The following is a 25516-nucleotide window of genomic DNA, read 5'->3' as shown; positions in this document are numbered from 1 at the left end:
CTCTCCCAGCTGGCCCACACATCTGCTGAGCTCTGACAAATGCAAATACAGCCACACAGCAGTCACATGATGTTACATAATTTTAGCCTTTTCCAGTAAAGGTGGTTTATTAAATGTGTGAGTAAAGGTTTATTTAATGCTGGTACCTAGAGAAGCATTTACTACAGAGGAACATCCACGTCAGAGGAAACTGCCTGGCCATGGACCTCAAGTAGGGTTTGGAATGTATACCTCCTGTCACTGCTCAAGGCGTCTTTTCTTTGTTACTGTCCTCCCAGAAATGCCTTTCTCTTGCCTTCTCACGTCTTTATGTTTTGAACCATCTCTTCCACAGCCTCTGGTGCTGTTGATGGAGTGGCCTGAAGCCACCAACTTTGCCTGCTTGATTGCGGGGTACTGTCGCCTTCTGCTGGATTCCAGAAAGATGGTCTTCTCCAGGCCTGCCAGCCAGCCTCTTCCACCTCCAATGATAAAGGCAGGTAGGGCTCAGCCTCGGTTTTTGGTGTGCCTGAAGCCCTCTGGACTCTAAAGTTGTGGAGGGAGGGGCTCCAATGCTCTCCTGCTCAGCTTGTGCCAACCGTAACCAGCCTGTTTAGGAGCAGCCAGAACTTTAGCACACACTCTGTAAACACGTCTCTCTGGCAAGCACATAGAGCATTCACATGGTCCACAAAGGATGCCTGTTACAACACAATGTGTTTGAGTCAATGGATGTATGTACAGTGACAACAGCAATTGTATGATAGAGACAATTAAAGAGTTGCGTTGGCCAGGTATGATAACATATACTGGTACTAGCACATGATTGTGATGCCAGCTACTGCAGAGAAAGAGGCAGAAAGAATTCAAGGCCAGCCAAGGCTACATAGAAAAAGCTTTTCTCAGAAAGGATTATATTAACTCGAAGGCAGAGCTTTGGTGATCTAGGAGAAATTTCTGCCTGTTCTGGCTTTGTTGAAGTAAGATTGAAAATTGAAATAAGACCTTCTTTTTTTGTGCATCACATTGGGGATTGACAGAAGTGTCTGAAATTTGACATCACTGGAGGTTGGGAGTGGAGGAGACTGGGCATGCCCAAAAGAAGACTTAGAAATAGAAGGGGAAGCCTATAAAGAGCAAATGCAGACTGCAAGCAGAAAGCTTCCCAAATACTCGACCTAGTAAGGCTTCTTCTTAGAGATGTTCTGGTAATGGTAAAAATGGAGATCCTCAGGAAAAGGCTGCCCAGCTCCTGCTCAGAGGATGACAGAGAGCTGGATCTGTCTTGTGTTAGACCTCAAGCTGGCCTATGCACAGTACCTCTTCTTAGCCTAAACATCACAGACAGAATGGGAGTGTCACCCAGGAGTCCTCCGTGTCGTAAACTGGACCCTTGATCCACTTGCCCTTGCCCCTTGAGTATTACTAAACCTTCAAGGCTTTCTTGGTGTCAAGTCACTGCACCTGATGGACATCATGGTATCTGAGAGTAGAAGTACACCCCTGGCAGATGACCCAGCACCTAGAGAGCTAAGTATTGCCCATTCTAAGCATTGTTCTTTATCATAACAAGTCAATCACATACATAGCAGGCCCGACTTTTGATCTCATAGCACTGTTACCTCAATTGAAAGACGGTTCATCCCATGCAGATTTGGAGGAAGGAGTGGTAGTCACAAAGGAAGGGGTGCCCACATAGTAGATGATGGGAGCTGAACTGGAACAAGAAGATACTGGGGATGGTTGTTTACATGGCTTCCAATCATGAACTCAAAGAGGCAGGTGTGCTTTGCAAACTTTCAGATAGTCAACTGTTGAAAAAAAAAAATCATTGGTAGCATTCCCAGTGTCACCTGCAGTCCTCCTCTGGCTAACCACAGCCAAGTAAATTGTACCTCTTACTGAGCAGGAGTGGGAGGGAGACAGAAGAGAAGGCAGGAGGAGGAACCTGGAGCCAGTCAGGAAAGGACCAGGTGGAACAGTGAGATCTATTTGGATGTCTATTTTGAGGGGGAAGTAGGCATGATTATGTAGTCCCACTCTGTGGCGGCAATTATCTGCCATGCCATCAGCACCCTAGCTAATGCTGATTGCAAAGAACCCCCCCCCTTACTATAGAGATCGTGGTACCAAGGCCAAGACGTGGGGTGCATGTGTTCCTGCAGCCCTGCAGAGCACCTTCCATGTGGCTTGCCTGTTGCTTTGTCAAAATTACGTCTGCTTTATTGGATCCCCTTGGAACTAGGCATGACTTTCACATCCCATCTCCAAGTCTCCAATTCCTGAGAGGCTTCTTGCACACCTGCAGAGAGGCAGAGAGCTCAGAACTCCTCCCCCCATGCCCCCCACCCCCCCACACACACACAAGCAAATGGGTCTCTGTCTCCATTTAGGAGCCAAATGGACCACTCTATTGTCACTGCTGCTTATACTGCTTCCTAGGATGGAAGCAATCAGCTCATGGGCAAAATAAATAGAAAACCCCTATTCCTCTTTCCTCGGCTGACCAGAAGGATATGAACTTGAGCTTGATATCACCTCCACGGAGACTGGTGAGGTGTTTGGAGGCAGTTGCTTGGCCTTCTGAACAGTGCCAGGTTGACAGCGGCCACTGACTGAATGCTCTTGCTGTGTAAGGTAACCCTCCTGGCTTGGCTCAAATTCAGGAAAGCGCCAGGTTGACGAGCACATCTTTTCTCATGCCCTCTAAGAAGTGGAGAGTGCCACGGAAGAGGCGTCAGGCCCAGTTGCAGTGAATTGTCAGTTTCTTCCTGGTCTTGAAGACCTTTTAGAATTTACCATCCAAGCTCAGATCTCACTTTCATTCTAGAACAAAAGTTCTAGTGCCCACCATGGTCCGTTAGCACAGCCTATAGCAGAGAAGCATCTAGCTATTCCTGGTGGCTCGGGCATATCATCGAGCTTCTTGGAAGGTTGAGGCACAAAGGTTGCAAGTTCAGAGTCTACCTCAAACCCAGGGCAACAGAGAGAGAAGAGGTGTCCTCATAGCCTCAGCTGGGCTTTCCCCAGAGACCAAAGGCACAATCTACTCAGGCCAGGGTCTCTGTGGAGAGGAGGAGGAAGAATTCTGGCTAGGGCTCTATTTTTTTGCCTCACAGGAGCTGTTGCCTACCCACTAGCCCAGCCTACCAGGCCAAAAGGATTCTGTTAACCCAGCAACAAGGGAAAAAAGCACCATGTCTTGCAAACTTTTTTTTTTTTTTTTTGGTTTTTCGAGACAGGGTTTCTCTGTGTAGCCTTGGCAGTCCTGGACTCACTTTGTAGACCAGGCTGGCCTCGAACTCACAGCGATCCGCTTGCCTTTGCCTCCCGAGTGCTGGGATTAAAGGCGTGCGTCACCACCACCCGGCATGTCTTGCAAACTTAGAAGAACAGGCAAATGGAGGAAGGGGGAGGAATCCTTCGCCTCACAGTACTTCATTCACCAAAGCAAGTATTTCACTAGACATTGAGAATACAGCTGAGCACAACAGCTATGATTCTTTTGGTGATTGCCTTCGCATAAGTTATAGTCTAGTGGGGAAATAGACAGTCAAGTCCAGGATGATGCCAAGACAGTAAGTAGCTTGTCATTTACATAATACCACCTGCATTTGAGAGCCAGAAACACACTGAGGTGGCAAGAAATCCAGAGTTGGGGCCAGCAAGATGGCTCAGGGAGTAGATAGGCAACATGCCACCAAGCTTGAATCTGAGTTCAACTCCCAGGACCCACGTCGTGTAAGGACAGAGCCAACTCCCGCTGTGCACATGGTGTACCTACATGAATACACACATGTAGACAGACAGACAGACACAGACAGACGTGATCGTGTGCTCATGTGCTTATGCATACATGCACATGAGCATGTGCACGTACACACACACACACACACACACACACACACACACACACACACGCTAAATAAACAAGTAGTGGAAGAAAGATCAAGAAAGAGCTGCTGTCTCTCCTCAGGCCTAAGCTCCCTGTCTCTTCTGGGTAACCCAAGAAAATAAGGCTTTGGAGATCCCATTTAGGACCTGACCTCAGTTAGAGAAACTCACTCTACACTTTTTTCTTTTCTTCTCTTTTCTTTCTTTTCTTTTCTTTTTGTTTATTTAGTTGGTTGGTTGGTTTTCGGGGTTTTTTTTTTTTTTTCTTTTTGTTTTTCGAGACAGGGTTTCTCTGTGTAGCCCTGGATGTCCTGGATTCTCTCTGTAGACCAGGCTGGCATCAACCTCAGAGCAATTTGCCTGCATCTGTCTCCCTGAGTTCTGGAATTACAGGTGTGTCCCACCATGCCTGGCTTCACTCTACATTTTCTAACATATTTAGAAACAGTTGACTGTGCTGAACTGAATATTCTTATTTTATATGTATATACAGACAACACCAGTTTTCATGTGCATATAACCCAGCAAGCAAAGTGTGGTTGGTCATGAACCCAAGATGTTAATGTAGAATTACACATTCAAGACCAGCCTAGACTACAAAAATGGGCTCCTATCTGTACTCCCCCTCCCAACAACACCCAGCAAGGTTCATAGAAAATTACACTGAACCTAGTACTCTTTTCTTTTTTGGTTATTCAGAAAAACCTTAAGGTTCTTGCAGGGCTTCTATGTCATGAATATGACCAATGAGCATGACACCAGGGAGAAGTCTAAAAAGTTACTGGAGTCAATCTTGTGCTGACTATATGTATAATGTAAATATGTGCATGTCATATATACATATATATGTTGTATATATCTATGTATATGTTTTAGTGTAATTCTAGTCGGTTCACTGTCTTGTTCTTTGGAAGCATTTTTGAGTCGACCTTGGGAGTGACTGAGTACAAAAGGATAAAGTAGGACACCTCCACCCCCCTGCATAGCGAAAGCTGATGAGCAATTCACATAGATTTACAATGTGAGAGGCAGGCTGTCCCAGCCATCAACCAAATGCACCTGACATTATCAGTACTTTTAGCCCGCCTAGAGGAGACTCAGGATGTCCCAAGTGCACTTTCTCCTTTTATCTGGAAGTCATAATACCTGACCTTGGCAGTGTAGTATGGGGAAATGTTTCTTCCTGCAGGGAGGGCAACCACCTTTAGACCTCCAGTCTTTATTTGAGAGAGGAGAGTTGTCACTTGCTTATTGGATAGATCCCTAGGAGCCTCCTCTGATATCAGCATATTACCAGCCTGGTTACCTGGATGGTTTAGTTGTCTCCTAGGTAACTATCATCTGGTGTATTTCCAGTACTGCAGATGATGCCTTCAGGCAGAGACACATCATAAAGCAAGAGCTAATGGCTCTGTGATCCCTCGAGCATTTCCTTAACTCTCAGAAGCCTGGAGAGTTACGTCCTCAACTAACTCCCCACACTAACTCATCTAGAGTTTCCTGTAGCAGCCAGTAAGACATGAGTGGAACCCACACCATACATCAAATCTGTACATAGGTAGATAACATGGCCTATGGAAAATCTCAAGAGTTTGTGATCTAAAGGAAGAGAGACTCTGGTTCCAATCCTTTCTCCACTGTATCTTCGCTGTGTAAACATGAACAAGTTCCATAAACAGTCTCAGTTTACTTGTCTTTAAAATGAGGAGTAATAATACTATATATACTATATACCTCCTGAGGAATTTGATAAGATAGTGTGATGTACACCACATAAAGTCCTTTCATAATGCGAAGTACTTTTTAAAAAGTCCTTTCTGTTTGTTTGTTTTGTTTTTAGAGACAGGCTTTCTCTGTGAAGCCTTGGCTGTCCTAGGCTCCCTTTGTAGACCAGGCTGGCCTCAAACTCATAGAAATCTGGGTGCCTCTGCTTCCCTGAGTGCTTGGATTACAGGCATGGGCCACTATGCCCCACTACAAAATATCCTTTCTTAAGAGTGTGCCAAGTCACCACTTTTTTCCTTTATTTTTATTTTTAAGGAATTCTTGGTGGGTAAAGAAGTGGGGAAGATCTGGGAGGAGTTGGGAGAGGGGAAAGAATATATCAAAATATACGGTATAAAAGTGAGTATGTAAAGAAAGAAAAGAGAAGTGTATTTCTTTTTATGAGTATCTATTTATGTATTCACATGTACAGGTGCCCATAGAGACCAGAAGAGGGCGTCAGATCCCCTGTATCTGGCGTTCCAGGCCATTGTGAGCCACTTCGTGTGGATACAGGCCCTTTGGAATGGCAACAAATGCCCTTAACCCTTGAGCTATCTCTCCAGTCCCCTTAGCACAGGTTGTCATAAGGATCACTATATAGTCCAGGATAGACTTGCATTTGCAATGCTCCTGCCTCAGCCTCCAGAGTGCTTCAATTACAGGAGAATGACACCACACCCAGATTTAAGAGGGTTGGGTTGTTTTGAATTTGAGCCATAATCTCACTATGTAGTCCTGGCCAGCCTGGAACTCACTATATGAACCAGGCTATCCTTGAACTCAAAAAGATCCACTCACCTCTACTTCTAAGTGGTGCTAGCATTAAAAAAGACTTGTGCCACTGTGCATGGCTGAGAGGTTTGGTTTGGTTTGGTTTGGTTTGGTTTTTCCAGAGGCAAGACTTCTCTGTGCAGTCTTGACTGTCCTGGACTTGCTTTGCAGACTAGACTGGCCTCAAACTCACAAAGATCTGCCTTCCTCTGCCTCCCTGAGTGCTGTGATTACAGGCGTGCACCTCCATGCCCAGAGAGAGGTTTTATTTTTTATAAGTAGCATTATTCAGATACAATCTCCAAGCGATATTTTTCTTTTTTTTTTTTTCTTTCTTTTTAGAGCTTGCCTCAGGTTTATTTGTAAAAACAGCATAGGACATTGGTCATCTGTAAATAGTGTGTAAGTAGATGTGTCATACCAGTCCGTCTGTCTTCATATAGGCAGAAGCCTTTTCTATGGGGCCTTCACAGGAGCCTGGGCACCTCTGGAAGCCTGAGCTGGGGCTGCAGCTTGGGCCTTAGCTGGAGCTGCGGCTTTCGCCTTGGTTTGAACCTTGGGCTGTGGTTGGTACAGCCTATGACCCTTGCTCATGTAGCTTCGAATCTTCTTCCCAAGCTTGAGATGAGCGATGAAAGCAAGCCTGCTGAGTTTGCAGCTGGAGCCCTTTGGCATCTTGGGCTTAATGATCTTAGGCTTCACAGGAGCTTTAATGGCCTCTGCGCGCACACCCATTGCCTTTGCGTTGTTTGCCTGCATCTTCTTCAGGCCTTTCTTGTTGTGCTTCTTGGCAAAGCGCATGTTCCTCAGGAACTTGGGGTCAACCCCCTTAAGAGATTCGTATCTTTGTGACCCGGGTTTCTTGATGCCATTTCTGTGCCATTTGCAGGACTGGTTGTGTGTGGTGTGGTTCTTGGACTTGGCCATGTCTGCACAGTAGGTAACCCGCGGCTCCCACAGAGCCTGTGACCGGATGATTTTTTTTTCTTTTAAAACTCACAGATCCATATGTTTTGAGACAGAGTCTCACTATGTACCCTTCGATGACCTAGAACTCACTATGTAGACCTCAAACTCACAATGATGTGCTCATCTCTGCTTCCTGAATGTTGTGTGACCATGCCTGGGTACAGCTCCATTTTTAAATATAGTTAGTATATTCGTAGGGTTGTATAAGCATCTAGTTTTATAACATTTTCAGCACTTGACCTGGTCCGGTAACACAGGCCTGTAATCACATCTACTTGTTAGGCTGAGTCAAGAACATCAAGGCCTACATGGGCTATACAGTAAGTTCAAGGCCAGCCTGATTAAGTTAGGGTTAGCTTGTATCAAAATAGAAGGTTAAGAGTACATGCATGAGGCCATAGGTTCAAGCCCAAGTTCAAAAAAAAATTGTCACCTCTCCTAAAGAAAGACACAGTATGCATGAACAGTCCCCTCCCATCTTGTGTCCTGTTTGCTACCCTGAGCAAAATAGCTACTGCTTTGTAACTTTGTCTCCAGAGTATTGCTTGTTCTGAGTGTTTCATATCAATTTAATTATGTAATATGGCCCTTTGTGTTTGGCTTTTTCACTTAGCATACTATTTTCAAGGGCCATCCATGTTATAGCATACAGTACAATGTTCCTTTTAATTATTATATAATATGCTATTGTATGAAATACATATTATTCATTAGTACATCAGTTGATAGATTTTGGGTTGCTTTACCTTTTTGCTATTATAAATAATGATGTTAAACCTTTGTGTCCAGTTTGCTGCAGGTTTTTTTTGTAGGTTTGTATTTCTTTTCATTATAGACTTAGATGTAGAACATCCAGTCAAATGATAACTGTGTTCAATTATTAGAGGAAGTGCCTATTTTCCAAAATGGCTCCACCACTCTACGTTCCCACCAGAAATACCAGAGAAGTATAACTTCACCGAATCCTCATCAATATTTGTTATTACCTGTCTTGTTCCATCCATCATAGTGGATAGAAGAGATGATTCCTCATGTTTGTTCGCAGTCCATGAATGGACAGTGATATTGAACAACTTTTATGGGCTCACTGCCCTTTCATATGTCTTCTTTCATGAAACCCCCATTCTAATATTTTGTCTATTTTTAAGTTGGTCAAAAATATGATAGTTTATTTCTGCACATTTAATCCTATTGCATTGATCTATACAGCTGTCTTCAGGTCAATATTACACTATCTTGATTTTACTGCTTTGTAGAAAATTTTAAAATCATGAATTACCTTCATTATTTTTCTTTCTGTTCAGGATTGTCTTAGTTATTTTGGGTACTTTGAGATTCTATCTGACTTTTTGGTTTTGTTTTTTGAGACAGGGTTTCTCTGTGTAGCTTTGACTGTCCTGGACTCAATTTGTAGACCAAGCTGGCCTCAGACTCACAATGATCCACCTGCCTCTGCCTCCCAAGTGCTGGGATTAAAGGTGTGTGCCAACACTGCCCAGCCCTCTATGTGACTTTTATAATTGACTCATCAATTTTCCACAAAGTCAGCTGGGATTCTAATAAAGATTATGTTGAGTCAGTAGATCAGCTATTGCCGTCTTAAGTTGTATATTGTATGAAGCCTGCTAATCAAGTCCAGTGTGGTCTACCAAGCAAGCTGCAGGCCATCCACGACTGCATAATGATATCCTCTCTCAAAAGAAAGTATGTTTTATAATAATGATTTTAACACTTTTTATAGCAGACTGTCAAAAAAACTGGCAACAATAGCATCATTAATAATTATGAAATGATAGAGGGGCACAGGGAACACACACAGGAGCTTAGGAGTCAGACAGAAGTGAAATCCTAAACCAAGCAATGTAGATATTCATGTCAATGATCTCAGCACTTAAGAGACAGAAGAAGAAGAGCCAGAAGTTCAAGGCCATCCTCTGCCACACAGCACTGTACCAAAACAAAGAAACAAACAAATACAAAATAAGTGAAATCTTGCTCCACTTGAGGTCACCTCATGACATAATCTAAATTTCCTAACTTTTTAAAAATCATTTTAGTGGGGCTGAAGAGATGGCTTAATGGTTAAGAGCACAGACTGCTTTTCCACAGGTCCTGAGTTCAATTCCCAGCAACTACATAGTGGTTCACAACCAGCTATAATGTGATCTAATGTGCACTGTATACATAATAAGCAAATAATTTTTTAAAATCATTTTAGTGCCAGGAATGCTAGTTCATACCATTAATCCCAGCACTTAGGAGGCAGAGGCAGGGGAATCTCTGAGTTTGAGGCCAGCCTGGTCTATATAGTGAGGTCCAGGACAGCCAGGGCCATGTAGAAAGAGCCTGTCTCAAACGTACAGAATCATGGGTTTCATTTGCCACTTTCATGTGTATGTATTGTTATATTTTTCTCCCATTCACTCTCCTTCCTATCCTTTCATATCCCTCCCCACATTCTTTACTCACTCCCTTGGTTCCAAGCCAGCCTGAGATACATAGTGGACCCTGTTACCACTCCAAGGGGAATGGGGGTGGAGAGATGATATCCATAAATTGCCTACCATGAAAGCACAAGGACCTGAATTTGATTCCCAGAACCTGTGTGAGGACCAGTCACAGTGGCATGCATCCATACAATCCTAACACTGAGGAGGTGGAGACAGGAGGATGTGTGGGATTTGTGCCCAAGGAGCCCGGCTAAATTAGTGAGCTTCAGGTTCTGTGAGAGACTTTGTCTCAAAAACTAGCGAGTTGGCAAGATGGCTCAGTGGGTAAAGGTATGTAGCACCCAGCCTAACAACCTAAGTTCCAATCTTGGAATAATTCACTCAATGAAAAGAGAGAACCAACTTCTGCAATTTATTCTCTGACCCCAAGAAGCACACTGTGGCATGCATTTGAGCACATGAGCAAGTGTGCGTGTGTGTGTGTGTGTGTGTGTGTGTGTGTGTGTGTGTGTGTGTGTGCATGTGTGTGTGTATGTGTGTATGTGTGTGTGTTCTCTCTCTCTCTCTCTCTCTCTCTCTCTCTCTCTCTCTCTCTCTCTCTCTCTCTCACACACACACACACACACACACACACACACACATACACACACACACACTGGGGGCAATAAACATAATTTTTTTGAGACAGGGTTTCTCTGTGTAGCCCTGACTGTCCTGGAACTCACTCTGTAGACCATGCCAGCCTTGAACTCACAGAGATCCTCCTCCCTCTGCTTCTCAGCTGCTGGGATTAAAAGAATGCATCACCACCACCACCACCACTACCCGGTTCATTTAAAATATTTTGAATGAATAAGTAAATACAACATAGAAAAAGAGGTTGAAAAATATGCCTAACACTGACCTCTGGCCTCCACTTGCACACAGGCACTCTACAAGGATTAAAGATGTAGCTCACTGTAGGCAATGCTCGCCTAGCATACATAAAACCTAGAGTTCTGTCCTCAGCACCTCATAAAATGGGTGTGGTGGCACACAGCTGTAATCTCAGCTTTCACAAGGCAGGGGAACAAGGATGGGAAGTTCAAGAACAGCTCTGTAAACATGAGATCCTGTCTCAAAAACAAAACAAATTCCCTTGTGTACATGTATCAAACTTTCTCTCTTTTTCTTTTTTCCCCCCTTTGAGAATAGAATTTTCTATATTCTAAAATGACCTGGAACTTACTAGAAAGCCAAAGATAACAGGATTACCTTGAACTTCCGGGTCCTCCTGCCTCAACTTCCCAACTTCTGGGATTACAGGCATGGTTCATCATACACGGTTTTCTTTTTCTTTTAATGTGGCTTTGTTCATGCAAAACAACTGCCCTACCATCCACATCCTAAGTCCAATTGTGAGGGACTTTTAATAAATAACATTTATTATGCTGAAAAGTTCCCTCTGAGTCTAGTTTGTTGGGAGCTGGAGAGACTGGCCTGCAGTTAAGAGTACCACTGAGTACCCATCTAGAGATTCATTCCCAGTAGCTATAGGACATCTTGCAATCATCAAGAACTCCAGTTCCAGGGAACCTAATACCCTCTTCTGACTTCCATGAGCACCAGGTACTCAAGTGATACACGGATATATATGCAGGCAAAACACCCATATACATAAAATAAAAATAAATATTTCAACGAATTGATTTTTCAAATCGAAACAACTTTGCATTAACGCGGTAAATTCCCCCACTGGTTTGTAATTACTACTATGTCATTCTTTTTATGTGTTTCTGGGTTCCATTTGTAGGATTTTGTTGATGAGTTTTGCATCGATATTTATAGACAACTGTGTTCGTAAAATAGTGGTCCTGTAGTTTTATTGTGATGTCTTCCTTTGGTTTTTGTATTAAGATAATACTGGTCTCAGAGTGCGCTGAAAGGTATTCTTGCCTCTTCTTTTTACTTTTTCTCCCTGTTTGGCTTTGAAGACAGTACCTCGCTGTGTCCAAGACTGACCCAGGACTCACTATATAGTTCAGCCTATACTCTGGTACATGGTGATCTTCCTGCCTCAGTCTCTCAAATGCTGGGAGGTGAGAGAAAGAGGGTCAGGAGTTCAAGGCCAGTCTCAGAAACATAATGAGTTAAGAAACTAGCATAGGTTATAGGGTACCCTGTCTCAAATAAAAAGGAGGATCACTATAAGTTCATGGCCAGCATGGCCTACATTATGAATTCGAAGCTAGCTGGGACTAGATAGTGATGCTATGTCTCCAAGAATGTGGCATACTTAAGGCTCTAACTACTGTTGAATGGCATACAGTTCTTTCATTTCAGACCGGTTTTTACATTATGTATTTTGGACTCGGTTGCTGAGTGCCAGTACTGTGTTTTTGTCTAGCTGTAGGTGCTAATGAAAAGTAACACTAACACATTGATCTGGTCTTGTCAAATTGGAGTTTGGAAGCATTTAAAGTCTTGGTTTTGCTAGGCAGGGTGGCGCACACCTATAATTCCAGCACTTGGGAGGTAGAGGCAGGTGGATCTCTGTGAGTTCGAGGCCAGCCTGGTCTAAAAAGGGAGTTCCAGGACAGCCAGGGCTGTTACAGAGCCCTGTACACGGAGAAACCCTGTCTCAAAAAAAGAAAAAATAAAGCCGTGTTTTCCAATACTTTGGGCACTGTGATGATTAGCTATATGAATTTTGAAGTTTCTCCCACCTGGCCTCAATCCCAAATTGCCACTTACAACCCATATGGCCTTAAAGTGAATCATAGAAACATTTAAGTCTGTTTCTTCCTTTGGTTTTTTGTTGTTGTTGTTGTTGTTTGTTTGTTTGTTTTGTTTTGTTGGTTTTGTTTGTTTGTGTTTTTGAGACACGGTCTCTCTGTGTAGCCTTTACTGTCCTGAACTTGCTTTGTAGACCAGGCTAGTTTTGAACTCATAGCAATCTGCCTGCCTCTGCCTCTGAGTGCTGGGATTAAAGGTGTGCATCACCATGCCCAGCTACTTCCTTTGTTAAATGAGGATACTGATACCTGCCTCACTAGTGTGTGAAACAGGATGAGATTTTATGTGATTTGTCCTGGATGTTTTGTGGTTGTTGTTTTGTTTGTTGTTTTTATTTGTTTGAGACAGGGTCACTTAATTCCCAAGCTGGCTTCAAATTCACTATGTAGCCAAGGACTGCCATGAAGTCCTGCTCATTCTGCCTATACTTCCCCAGTGTGTGTGTATGTGTGTGTGTGTGTGTGTGTGTGTGTGTGTGTATGTGTGTGTGTTTGATTATAGGCATGTGCCACCATGCCCAGCTTTGTGCTGGCTTTTTATCTGTCTGCTGATAGCAGAGCAAGATGGCCTTGTCTAAGTATAGTCTCAGAGAAGATGTAGATGAGCTCCCAAAGCAGTGTGAGAAAGAAGCCACTCAGAGAGCAAATTGTCTGTGGATAGACCTCCCTACTATCAAGAGGTGTTGATAAGAGCATTTTACCACCTGCAGTGGCCTTGCGTGAATACAGGACAGTAATAAGCTTTGAAGAACCATAAGAATCATGCCCCATACTCATTCCATCATATCCCTCTTACACTATACAAATTCAGATGTCCAGAATTTAACCAGTAGGCAACTATCCTTTCAAGATCTCTGGGCTCCTGGCAATAAGCATTTTTGAAATGCAAACTCATGAAATTGTACTACCCAGGTTGGGGGTTTGTCTGTTTAATTTTGATTTTTGTTCATTCGTTTGTTTTTTTTTTTTTTCCTTTTTGAGATACGGTCTCATACAATAGCCCAGGCTAGAGCTTACTATGTAGCCTAAGCTACCCTCATGGCAAACACAATCTTATAAAGTGGGAGCCACCATGCCCAACTTATACTAACCAGTTTAGCACCTTCTCAGTAAACACAGTAACTTCTCATATCGATTTCTTGGACTAGAAGAGATCTAAGATGACAGGAGAGTCACAGAGTACTGACAGTAGGTATGGCTTCACAAAAGGGTAGGGGCAGTGACGGAAGCAGGAAGAGACCTCAAAGTAACATAAAGCTAACCTCATCTCCTTAGGTGTGTTTCCAGCTGACTCTCAAACCAGACATATCCGTGGGAGAGTCCTGCGATGCCTGACATCACACCATGCGTTTTCCCTCTTCAGAGGTGATGAGGCTTTTGCATCTCTGGCCATAACATTCTACTCACTCTGCTTACAGTATCATCATCTCCCCTCCCCCTAATCTTTAGCAGCTGGGCAAAGTGCTTTCTCTCTCTCTCTCTCTCTCTCTCTCTCTCTCTCTCTCTCTCTCTCTGTGTGTGTGTGTGTGTGTGTGTGTGTGTGTGTGTGTGTGTGTGTCTTTCTCTCTCTCTCTCTCCCTCCCTCTCCTCCCCCCCATGCGCCGATATCTGTCACCCAATCACACCACACATAGGCCAGAGATGTCAAAGGGCCTCAGCTAGGATGCTCAGCAGCAGGCTCATCTGTGCATTCTCTTTTTGGGTTTAGATCACATGCACAACGCCCACCGCTCTGTCACTGGGGGCCACCTGGGGAAAAAGGAGAGTAGTTATGTGGGCAGCATGGGCACCAGCCCTAGGAAGTCGAGCCGATGCACGACCCCGCCTGCCGACTCTGAGCTTGTCAGCTTCTGCTACCTCCACATGCGGGAACAAAGGAAGGAGCAAGAAAGCCGGACGGATGTCAATGAGAACCTAATCTTCTTCGAAGAAACCAGGCCCCGGACCAAATCTGACCCCACATCCAAAAGCTCTGGCCAAGGGTACGAGGTGATCCCTGATGACTTTGATGCAGCCAGCCTAGACCATGAGCCTTGTGCCAGCAGAGCCCGGTCCTACACTTTGGACAATTCCCTCGGGGCTGAAGCCCTGAATTTCTACTGTGACTCTTGCAAAGTCAAACTCCAGGAACATCTGGGGCCTCGTAAAGGTGGGAGGCCTGGCTCCTCTCGGGACAATATGGTAGACTTAATGTCCCTCCCACCACCAGGAAGTGAGGAAGAGGAGGAAGAGGAAGATGAGACAACTTCTCTGTTGCCTGCCATTGCTGCCCCACCCCCTGGTTTCCGAGACAACAGCTCTGATGAGGATGATCCCAAGCGCAGGGCTGTTCAAAGCCAGGAGCAAGGACGTCACCTGCGTGGGCTCCTATATGATGAGATTCCAGTGACATTGATTGACAGCGTACAGACCCGGACAGTACGAGATCATGCCCAGGAGCTGGATGATGCTCTGGTGTCTACTCTGCAGGCTCTGGAAGCTCTGGCTGCTTCAGAGGATGGTCCCCATCCCCCACCCCCACAGACTGCAGGTAATAGCCCACTCCTCCTTCCTCTTGCCCTCGTCCTTCTTCTGGTCCAGGAATGTCCATTAGGAAGATGTTTCATTGACTATGATATATCAAAGGCAACAAATGGACGGCAATAATTCACAGTAACTCTCAGGGAAAAGGAAGCTATGGAGCAGAGATGTGATTCAGCTCTAGTTAGAGTTCTATTCCTCGTGATTCCGTATCTCTGGACAGCTCTCGCAGATGTAATCCAAGGATTGGAGCCACAACAGATAATATCAAGGCCAGGATTGAGGAACAGAAATATAGAACACACACACACACACACACACACACACACACACACACACACACACACACACACAAAACAAACAAAGAATATCAGCATGCTCCAAAAGTTCAACTAAATTCCGGTATGACCTGTGAGCAGGACGGTCAAGAGCCATCTCTACTCAGGGCTGGGGTCTTTAGGCTATCTGAAAACATGAACTTTGGGGCAGATGCCCCGGAGTCCTTTATGCACAGGCAGCGCAACTAATGGCAAGGCACTTACTCTCTTCTGTGCATCACTGTTGTCACCCAAACTTGGTTTTGTAACAGTAATCGCATCACACAGCGTGCAGATGAAATGACATCACTCAGACCAAATACTTAAGCACTACCTCACACACAGTGAGAGCTCAGTAATCAGGAACTATTTCTGTTAACTATTAATTGATGGGAAACCATGCTATATGCTTTCTATTTTCTATTATAGATACATGCAAATCCATCTTCTGAAAGGCATACATATGTGCCTCTGCATACACAGACACACACACACACACACACACCTTTTTTAAAAAGCAAGAAGAGCAACAATAATGGCAAACTCAATAAAGAGTCATAAGGGAATATTCGCAAGCATATGAGTCATGGTCAAATATAGACAGAGCAGGAGAAGAGATTGGGATCAAAGGGAGCCTGTCTTCTCTATACATGAGGGATCCCTTATCCTTGCTAGCTCCTGCATGTTTGGCCCCCATTCAGGCTGGCATTTGTCTTCATTCATCATCTGTTGCTCCAAAGCTGGTTGTTTTCAGGTCCAAGGGCCACATGGCTGCCAGGGAGAGGAGAAGCACAGCTAAATAGCCTCAGCTGCAAGGACCATAGACAGGCCTGGCCAGATGAGGACCAGAACAGCAGCACCTCTTTAGCAACTCTCTTCAGGACCATTAACCGAAATTGCCTAGCTGTTGAATCTAAAAAAGAGCGTTGATTGGCATGCTGTTTTACATGTTAATTTACCACCCAACTGCCCAGATCTTCTTTTTTGGATTTCAACCTTTCACACCCCCTTCTCACATCTTGTTCCTCCTCTTTGTGTGCTCTTCTTGGCTCCTCCTCCTCAGCCATACAGTTTTCTCAAGCTTGCCCGGTTTCCCCCACCCTCACCCCCCCACACTCAGGCTTGAAATACTGCTGGTACCTAGGGTGTTCTCCACGAACACTCTAGATATGGTTGGGAAAGGCTTTGATGTCAATAAATGTGACAAGCCCCATCCTTGTTCCTCCAGGTCTGATTGTGCTGGCCACAATCACTCCTGAATCATCGCTGGACTCGGGCCATGAAACCAACTCCTCAGAGCTCACAGATATGTCCGAGATGATGTCGGCCATGAAGCACCAAAACACCACCTACTTCCTGGCCCAGCACCTCAACAAGGACAGCCTCCTAGCCCGGAAGGACCTGCCCTTCAGGATTCAGAGCTGTGCAGCTCAGGCTGTGCTCACCGCCCCTTATGCTCTTGGGCCCCCAGACCCCAGCCCATCCCTCCAACCAGCTGTTACTGGCCAGAGTCCTGGCCCCCCTGGAGCTCGGAGAAAGCTGCCTCAGTCAGAAACCCAGGTGCAGGGAGACAGAACATATTCGTTGGCAGTGCACCCAGCACTGTCACCACAGCTTAGTGAGCAGAAGAACCTGAGCCTGCTTCCTCCAGTTCCTGAGGACAAAGGGCCAGGCCATACCAGGGCAGGCCTAGAGATGTCACTGAGGGCCGCCACACCCTCCCTCAGTGAAGAGCAGGTCTCAGAGCTTAGGGAAAACCTGCCCAAGGAAGTCAGGTTGAGCCCTAAACTTATCCTGGACCCAAAAGGCAGTGTGACCCCAGCCATAATCTCGGCTGCTTTACAGCAGGTGGTACACAGTAAGAGTCTAGCCACTCCTGGCACAGCCTTGGCAGCACCCTCCAACAGGGGAGAGAGAAGGCTGGAGGCTAGCATAGGGAGGCCAGAGGTCACCATGGGCAGGCCAGACATTAGCCTGATGAGTTCGAGTGCCAGCAAAAATCTGAAGTTTAAAATGAGCCCTGGGGCTCCAGAGACCACACGGAATTCTCAACAGCAGCTGGGCTCAGAGGCCTCTGCCAGCCCCAGAGTATCCACAGGCAGCCGGCCTGACAGTCTCCACCTTTCCCCACAAGAAGACAGATTTCCTGTTCAGAGTTTCCCTCCCAAGAGCTATCTGTCAAGAGTGAGTCGAGACTCAGTGGGCAAGCAAGCCCCTGGGGAGGTGGCAGGCAAGAGTGGGCCAGAGGGTGCTAAGCCTCCCCCTAACAAGCAGAGCACAGTCTTGGGCCAGGGGGAGAAAGGGCAGCTGGAGGGCACATCCAAAAGCAGCAAGCTTGAAGAGACCAGCCTGGTTCCCCGAGCTGGCTATCCCATGGCTCTGCCGAGCCCAAGCTGCCAGCCCCGAAGCCACAGCCCTAGCTGCCAGCCCCGAAGCCACAGCCCTAGCTGCCAGCCCCGTGGCCCCAGCCCCAGCAGCCAGTCCCGAGGCCCCAGCCCCAGCTGCCAACCTAGAGGCCAGAGCCCACTGAGGCCTCTGGCCACCACCCGGCAAGTTAGCACCATGCCCTCTCGAAAGCTTGAAACAACCCTGGATGGAGCCCACTCAGCCTCTGAAGGCCCCACAAAGCCCAAGGCATCCCAAGGTCGTTTCCGACTACGCAACTTATTCTCTGCCACCTTCCCTACCCGCCAGAAGAAAGAGACGGACGAACGACAGGCCCAGCTGCAGAAGGTAAAGCAGTATGAATTGGAGTTCCTTGAGGAACTTCTAAAGCCACCAAGCCAGGGGGAGCTTTCAGGCACAGAGTACCTGCAACCCCCAGCCCCTGGCCGCTGCAGCTGCCAGCTACGCAGTAGCCCTGTGCAGCAGGGACCTGGCATGTCTCGGGAACAGAGACGCAGCTGTGACTGCAAGCGCATCTGCCGAGGGGGTCGGCCACAGGCTGCCCAGACCCCAGTGCCTGGCTTCCGGGAAAGGGAGAGGGTCCCCCCTACCCAGAGGCAGCCAGAGGCTGGCCCAGGCTTAAGCCTTAGCAGTCCCATCAATGTCCAGCGCATCCGCTCCATCAGCCTGGAGTCCCGTGAGTGCCGGTCAGATCCTGAGAGTGGTGTTTCCTGCCTGGCCACGTGTGCCTCCGGGGGTGAGTGTTTGGGAGATCCCAACTACAGGAAACTGATGCGTCGCTACAGTATCAGCGAGCTGGACCAGGGTGACAGGGCCTCACTGACCTCAGATGTCTACCCGCACCCACCCCTGGGAATGCTGCCTAGAGAGGTCAAGGAAATAGAGACAGGCCTCCCACTAGGCTTAGGTCCAAAAGGCAAGTGTGCAGAGTCACCAACATTAGGAGACCCCTCCTATGTCCAAGTGGCCCCTGAAAGCAAAGGCCCCAGGCAGATGGCTGTGTTTTCACTGCCAGAGGAGGTATACCGGAGGCCAGCTGATCTGGATGAGGACAGTGAAAGTAGCAAGTGTTGTTCCATCCGCTACTGCTTCTACTACCGCAAGTGTGACATGGCAGATGATGCCAGCGATGGCAAGGATGAGCTCTCCTATTCCATCCCCATGAAGATTCTGCCTGGCATGAAATTGGATGAGCAGGTGGTGCCTGTGGTGAGCAGAACCCTGCAGGTACTGGATGCTGCCACCTGCAGCAGCAGCCCGGAGGCCCCCCACACCCAGGAGATCGACCTTCGGGTGTCCACCTTTGAGGGGAGCCTGGCTAAGATCAATGCCCTGCGGGCCCATGCCTATGGCCTCCCTGATGGCTTCCTGGCTGCCCGTCTGGACACCAATGAGCTGCTGACAGTTTTGCGGCAGTGTGTGGCCAGCCCCGAGGCCCGTGCTCCCAAGCCCTATGTCTCTCAGATTTCTGAGTACAAGCTTGAGCTAGCTCTCAAGTTCAAGGAGCTCAGGGCCTCCTGCCGCCGTGTAGCCAATGTGGACAAGAGCCCTACTCACATGCTGGCGGCCATCACCGGCAGCTTCCAGGTGCTGAGCAGCCTCATTGAGACCTTTGTGCGGCTAGTGTTCATCGTGCGCTCAGAGGCCCAGCGCCAAGAGCTGCTGGCCAAAGTAGAAGAGGTAGTGAGGAATTACACCTTCCTGTTGCGTGCCGCTGAAGAGTCTACGGCCCGGAACCTTAACCAGCAGCAGCAGCAGCAGCAGCAGCAACAGCAGCAGCAGCAACAACAACAGCAGCAGCAACCGCTGCCACTGCCACCGCTGCCAGCAGCCACAGGGCATCCACCAGGCTCCCCATCATCGACTGTTATGAGCACATTCACACACTCCTTAAAAACCCTTATTAAGTAGGGCACTTTCCCAGGCTAGTCCCCTCCCCATCCACGGCCCCAGGTTTGAGCTATGTGGTCTTTGCATCTCGTGGTGAGTGTGTGTGTGTCTCCTGGGCCAGTCATGGTCCAAGAGCCTATCAGTCTCCAAGGCTAATGCCCTAGACTAAGGCTCTCTATTAAGGGCTGCAGGCTTAGCTGCCGCCCTGGGTGTCTTCACTCCTTCCTGGCCTCTGGGCGTCACTGTGAGGGCAAAGGTCCCTTACCATTACGCCCACCACAGAGCTGTATTTTATCTCTTCTCTGGGGCTGATAGGTGACATCAGGTTCACCTCCTGCTCTGAGTCCGGCACCGGGAGAGCTAGGACCTCGAGCTCCTCCTAGCATCTGCTGCCCCACAGAGGACAGTGGCAGTAGCTGTAGGCCATAGCGCCAAGCCAAGGAGAGAGGGCACTCATTCCAGATGTGCCCATCCACCATGGGCTCCCTTGTATCTGGCAGGAGCCAACTTAAGGGCCAGTGCCCAGGTAGGATATGTGTAGAATACAGCCATGTCTGGCTGTCAGTGGCTGGCACAACTGGCTGGCAGCCTTGGGAGCCCTTGCCCCCAGGTTCTGTAGCTCCACACCAGCCATCCCCAAAGTGCTCTGCCCTTCACTGATGGGCAGGGCAGCTCAGTCCACTAGGGAGCAAGCCTCTGAGATCATCTCACTTGTTTTGGGTAAGGTACCTGGTGAGAATGTCTGTCTGCTCTGGGGTGACCCAGCGCAGGTATCAGAGTCTGCCCGGCCCAGCCCAGCCCTGTGCAGGAGCTGTTGCCAGAGGCACGTGGCTCTTCTCTCAACATCTCAACCAGATAGACTGTCCTTAGGAGTTTGACGTAGCTACGGATTGGGATGGGGGGAGGGGGGAGGGGGGAGGGGTGGGGGTGTTGATGACTATATCTTAAACTTCTGGAAGCTAGCGTGATATGTTAATCCTGAGTATATGCTTTTGGCTGTGTATTGACCCTGTGGATTTGTCTCTCTAAGAAAAGAAGCTGAGCGCCTTACCCGGTGCAGTCCTGCACCTCTCTCTCCCTCTCTGGACTCATCTGGAAGGGAATTCACACTGTTTAGCATCTTCTTTGACACTCATTTATTGCCACTGCTGCCACCACCACCACCACCACCACCACTACCACTGTCACCGCTGCCACCGCTGCTGCCGCTGCTGCCATCACCCCTGTCCCCAGCCCTCCTGGGAGTGAAGACACGGAGTCCCTACAGTTGTCCCACTGTAGGGAACAAAGAAAGCCAATGTTTCTTCTGTATAGATTGCTTCTTGTCCACTTCTCCATAGCTGCTTGTTTCCCACACCCTCCCACCCAGCGTTGGTCTCTCTTTCATCACTGTGTGAGAGGCCTATGTGAAATCTCTCGTTCTTATGTGAGTTTTATAAGATGTACACTGTGCCAAGCCCCTGCCTATCCTTGGTGATCCTAGCGCAATAAAGCCTCCTGAGTGGCAGTCTCCCAGCAAGGAGGAGGGGCCCCCTTCTACAGAAGCCAGCCCCCCTCCCTTGCCTCTCCTCCCACAGGACCAAGATGTTTAATGGGCCAGAGATGCAGCCAGTGGGGTACCCTTTCCCCCACAACCATGCCAGCAGAGTGCTGACATGGTCTTCCTCCTCTCCCAACTTCTTGATCCTATACCTTTGCCACTCAGAGCCTGCCTCTGTCATTTCATCGCTGCCATTCACCTCTCCCTCAGCCTTGTGGAGAGGGAACATTTTCTAATGTCTGTATATAGTATATATACTACATAAATATATAAATTATATATATTACACTAATTTATGTCTTGTTTTTCAAACAAGAATGATTAAATCTATTCATCTTATGATCCCAATAAGTCTTTGTGGTGCCTTTCTGTGGATGTCCTTGTGTCCTTTAATTGCTGGTTGGTATCAGTCCTTTGCTCCACCTGCACCTTCCTCCCCTGGTACATGGGCTCAGTTGGGTTATGAGAGATAAGGATCCCACTTTTCCCAAGCCCCTCCAACACACAGAGCATCCTCCTTGCTTCTCTTGGAGAACACCTGATTGCCACATGGTGCAAGATGTTTACCACTTTCTATTGGCTATGGGACCTCTAGTTTACTTTGCCAGCATGGCTGTGACCTCAAGAACAAAGGGTTGAGGCTAGAGTAAAGCACAGTGTAATCTGTTCTTTGTGCATCAGAGGGTCTGACAGTGGGGTTGGTTTAGATAGGACAGAAGCATCAGGGTACCAAAGCATGGTCAACCCCTCCAGCTTGTCAAAGTTGTTTAACATTAAGAAATCTTTACTTGGGCCGGGCGTGGTGGCACACACCTTTAATCCCAGCACTTGGGAGGCAGAGGCAGGCGGATCGCTGTGAGTTCGAGGCCAGCCTGGTCTACAAAGTGAGTCCAGGACAGCCAAGGCTACACAGAAAGACTCTCTCGAAAAACCAAAAAAAAAAAAAGAAAAAAAAGAAAAAAGAAATCTTTACTTAACCAAAAGGGGGGTGGGGAGTGGTGGTGGCACACGCCTGTAATCCCAGCACTTGGGATGTAGAGGTAGTAGATCTCTTATGAGTTCGAGGCCAACCTGTCTACAGAGTGAGTTCCAGCACAACCAGAGCTATACAGAGGAAGAAAAAAATAAAAAATAATTATTTACTTCTTCCTGTTCTCTTGACTTTTCCCATTAAACACAGGTTCCCAGTAGTCTCTGAGGTGCCTTTGTGCAAATGCAGACAGGTTATCTCTCTGCACACTCAATCATGATGAGGTAGGGGGAAAATCCTTCTAGATGATGATAACCCCAAGGGCACATGACTTGGTAATTTCAGCTCCATCCAGCCCCATTGCCCCGATGGCACCATATACAGTGGCCTAGAGGAGTCACTTTCTTGCAAAGATTTACTTCTGTTATGTCTGCAAAGGTCCTGGCTAAAAGGCTTGGCAGCAAATGATAGAGAGGAGGAGTCAGAGCAGCACAGCAAGCTTGGGCCACTCTGCAGGTTCCCCCAAGGCATATATGAAAGAAATATGGACACTTTTTTGGATACTGCCGCTTAGACATACTGCCCTATGACCACAGCTTGGATGTAGTAGAATGCTCATATAAACTGAAGCTGGCTGATACTCAAAATGACACAAAGACCTGTCCAGATCTTGGGACCCCCTCATGGCCCTGCACCTATCACACTGCTGGGGCCTAATGACCTTACTCTGTTCTATATTTGGGTACTTGCACACATAGTAAGTCTTCAAAAAGGTCTGTTGTATAAACGGATGTCAAATTAGATGGCTATCATGAAAGAGCCCCTTTGGTCTTTTATTCAATATAAAAAGGGCACATTCTGCTCTGGGAATTAGTAATCCAGGGTAGTGCAGTGAGACCTGGCTGTGCAGCCTGGCATCCTATTAAAAGTAGAGGTGAGGGCTACAGCTGGTAGCTTAGTTGGTAGAGTACTTGTTAGTATGTACAAAGCCCCAGGTTTGATGAATCACCATCACTGCATGAAAGGTGGACATAGGAATTGGAGTGATAGCTCATCAGTTAAAAGCATGTACTGCTCTTCCAGGGGACCTTAGTTCAGTTCCCAGCACCCACGTCAGGTGGCTTTGTAACCACCTGCAACTACAGCTCCAGAGGATCTGACACACACACTTCTTGCCTCTGTGGACACTATTGCATGTATGCACATACAGACACACATATGCAGAGAGAGAGAGAGAGAGAGAGAGAGAGAGAGAGAGAGAGAGAGAGAGAGAGAGAGAGAGAGAGAGAGAGAGACCTCTTTTAAGAAAATGGGTGTGATAGTTGCATGTCTATAATCTCAACTCAACACTTGGGAGGTGGAGACAGAAGAATCAGTTCAGAGACATCCTGGCAAAGGAGTTGTGTGCTAGGCTTAGAATATATAAGACCTTGTCTCAGAGAGATGGGGGAAGGAGGGGGGAAGGAGAGAGAGAGAGAAAGAGAGAGGGGAGGAAGAAGGAAGAGGAGGGGGAGGAAGAGAAAGAGGAGGAAGAGGAAGAGGAGGAGGAGGAGGGGAAGGGAGCTGGAAATCAGACATGGTGGCACGTGCTTACAATCCCAGCACCTAGTAAGCTGGAACCACAAGTTGGAGCCTATCCAAGTTTAAACAGTGAGTTAGGGCTGTATAGCAGACCCTGCCTGAAAATAAAACAACACAGGTGTGGGAGCCCGGTGTCCCATTAATTCAGCTGAGTTTCACCAAGTACTTCCCTAAGCTTCTGAACGTCTCCTGAGGTGATTTTTGGTGTCACTCTCTGTGGACCCAAGGCCATTCTTTCCCTTCAGGAGCATAAAGCACTGGGAGAGGCCATATTGCCACCAGCATCCTCCTGGCCATCTTGGGTTGGAGCTGGGACCTGGAGCTGATGTTTTCCAACCAACCACCAGAGGCAACTCCTGCAGAGCCTGACTCCTGCCTCTCTGATTTCAGCCAATTAAGTGAAACTTGGTTCAGACTGTTGGCATAGGCCCAGTGTGCTGGTGGGGCTGGCACAGTCACATTTTTTTTTCCAAGCTGTTGTCAAGACATTGTGGATAATGGGCAATTTCATCAGCTATGAACTGAAAAGACCTGCCTCAGCCAGAATTTTTGCTTCCAAAGGGATAGGAGAGAATCGATTGCCAGCCCCGGAAAGGGGCATACGTTTATTGTAACTTAGGGTGAAGTCTCTCCTAGCAGCCAATAGGACGTGAGAAGTAAATATCCCCTTCCTCATCCTGCAGCCCAAAAGCCAGCCTGTGGGTGAGCATCTGGAACAAAGAGGGCATCTTCTCTGGAGCAGGAGGAAGTGAGTTTGGAGGGCTCAACTCTGGATCTACAATGACCTCTCAGGTGGAGAACCCCATCCGGCTGCAAGCCCCAGTTACGTGGGGATGATGACAGGGTGCCTTCTCACAGGGACAGTCTGCTCACTTCACCAGCATTCGTGATGCCAGTGACTACCACAGGTGCCCACATACCCATGTACCAAGTCCCCCATCATGACATGCCCTAGTGGAAGCCTGTAGCTTTCGACCGGACTTAGTCTTCAAGGGTTGAGTTCACTTGCAGCTTCCCTGCTCTCTTGTCCGTGATGCCCTATCCTCCTGGTATTGATGGCTTATTCTTATTTCGTTCTTCAACACACACAAACACACACACACACACACACACACACACACACATTTGGGAGACAGCATCAGTGGGTGAAGGCATTTGCTGCCAGATCCCTGAGTTTGATCCCTCGGACTTATATGGTGGACACAGGCATGCCCACAGGGATGCACACACAAATGTAATAAAAATCCCCCTTGCCCTTAAATTAAAAAAAAAAAACCTGGTTGGACATTTGCTGTATATTAGCCTCTCACCTAAGTGCTTTTTACATGCATGATCTCTTTTTTTTTTTTTCTGAGTATCACAAAAGTTTATTTAGCAAAAAGTTTCCTATGAAAATGTACACGAGCTGGAGAGATGGCTCAGCGGTTAAGAGCACTGTCTGCTCTTCCAGAGGTCCTGAGTTCAATTCCGGCAACCACATGGTGGCTCGCAATCATCTACAATGTGATATAATGCCCTCTTCTGGCATACACGTGTACATGCAAATACAGCACTCATATATAATAAATAAATAAAATCTTTTAAAAAAAACCCTAAAAAAAAAAAAAGAAAATGTACACGACCCAGTTCTACATCACAGTCACACAGGCTCTTCAGAGAGGGATGTAGGCGCCTCTGCTGAGCATTGT

General features: G+C 47.2%; 1 protein-coding gene across 6 annotated transcripts in view; it reads left to right on the top strand.

Moving 5' to 3' along the window:
• The window catches only part of FRMPD3 (FERM and PDZ domain containing 3), a 152040-nt gene extending 131408 nt beyond the window's left edge, over positions 1-20632 (top strand). For all 6 annotated transcript variants that reach the window (XM_084790925.1, XM_084790922.1, XM_084790923.1 and 3 more), the window contains 3 exons: positions 335-479; positions 14313-15134; positions 16670-20632. In XM_084790925.1, coding sequence (XP_084647051.1) covers positions 335-479; positions 14313-15134; positions 16670-19758 — 4056 coding nt within the window. In that variant the 3' untranslated portion in view covers positions 19759-20632. The remainder of the gene's footprint in view (positions 1-334; positions 480-14312; positions 15135-16669) is intronic.
• The last annotated feature ends 4884 nt before the right edge of the window (positions 20633-25516 follow it).

Source organism: Acomys minous (genome assembly GCF_964271855.1).
Source record: "Acomys minous genome assembly, chromosome: 7".
NCBI lineage: Eukaryota > Metazoa > Chordata > Mammalia > Rodentia > Muridae > Acomys > Acomys minous.
Note: the sequence above shows the minus strand (reverse complement) of the source record. Positions and strands in the feature narration are given on the sequence as shown.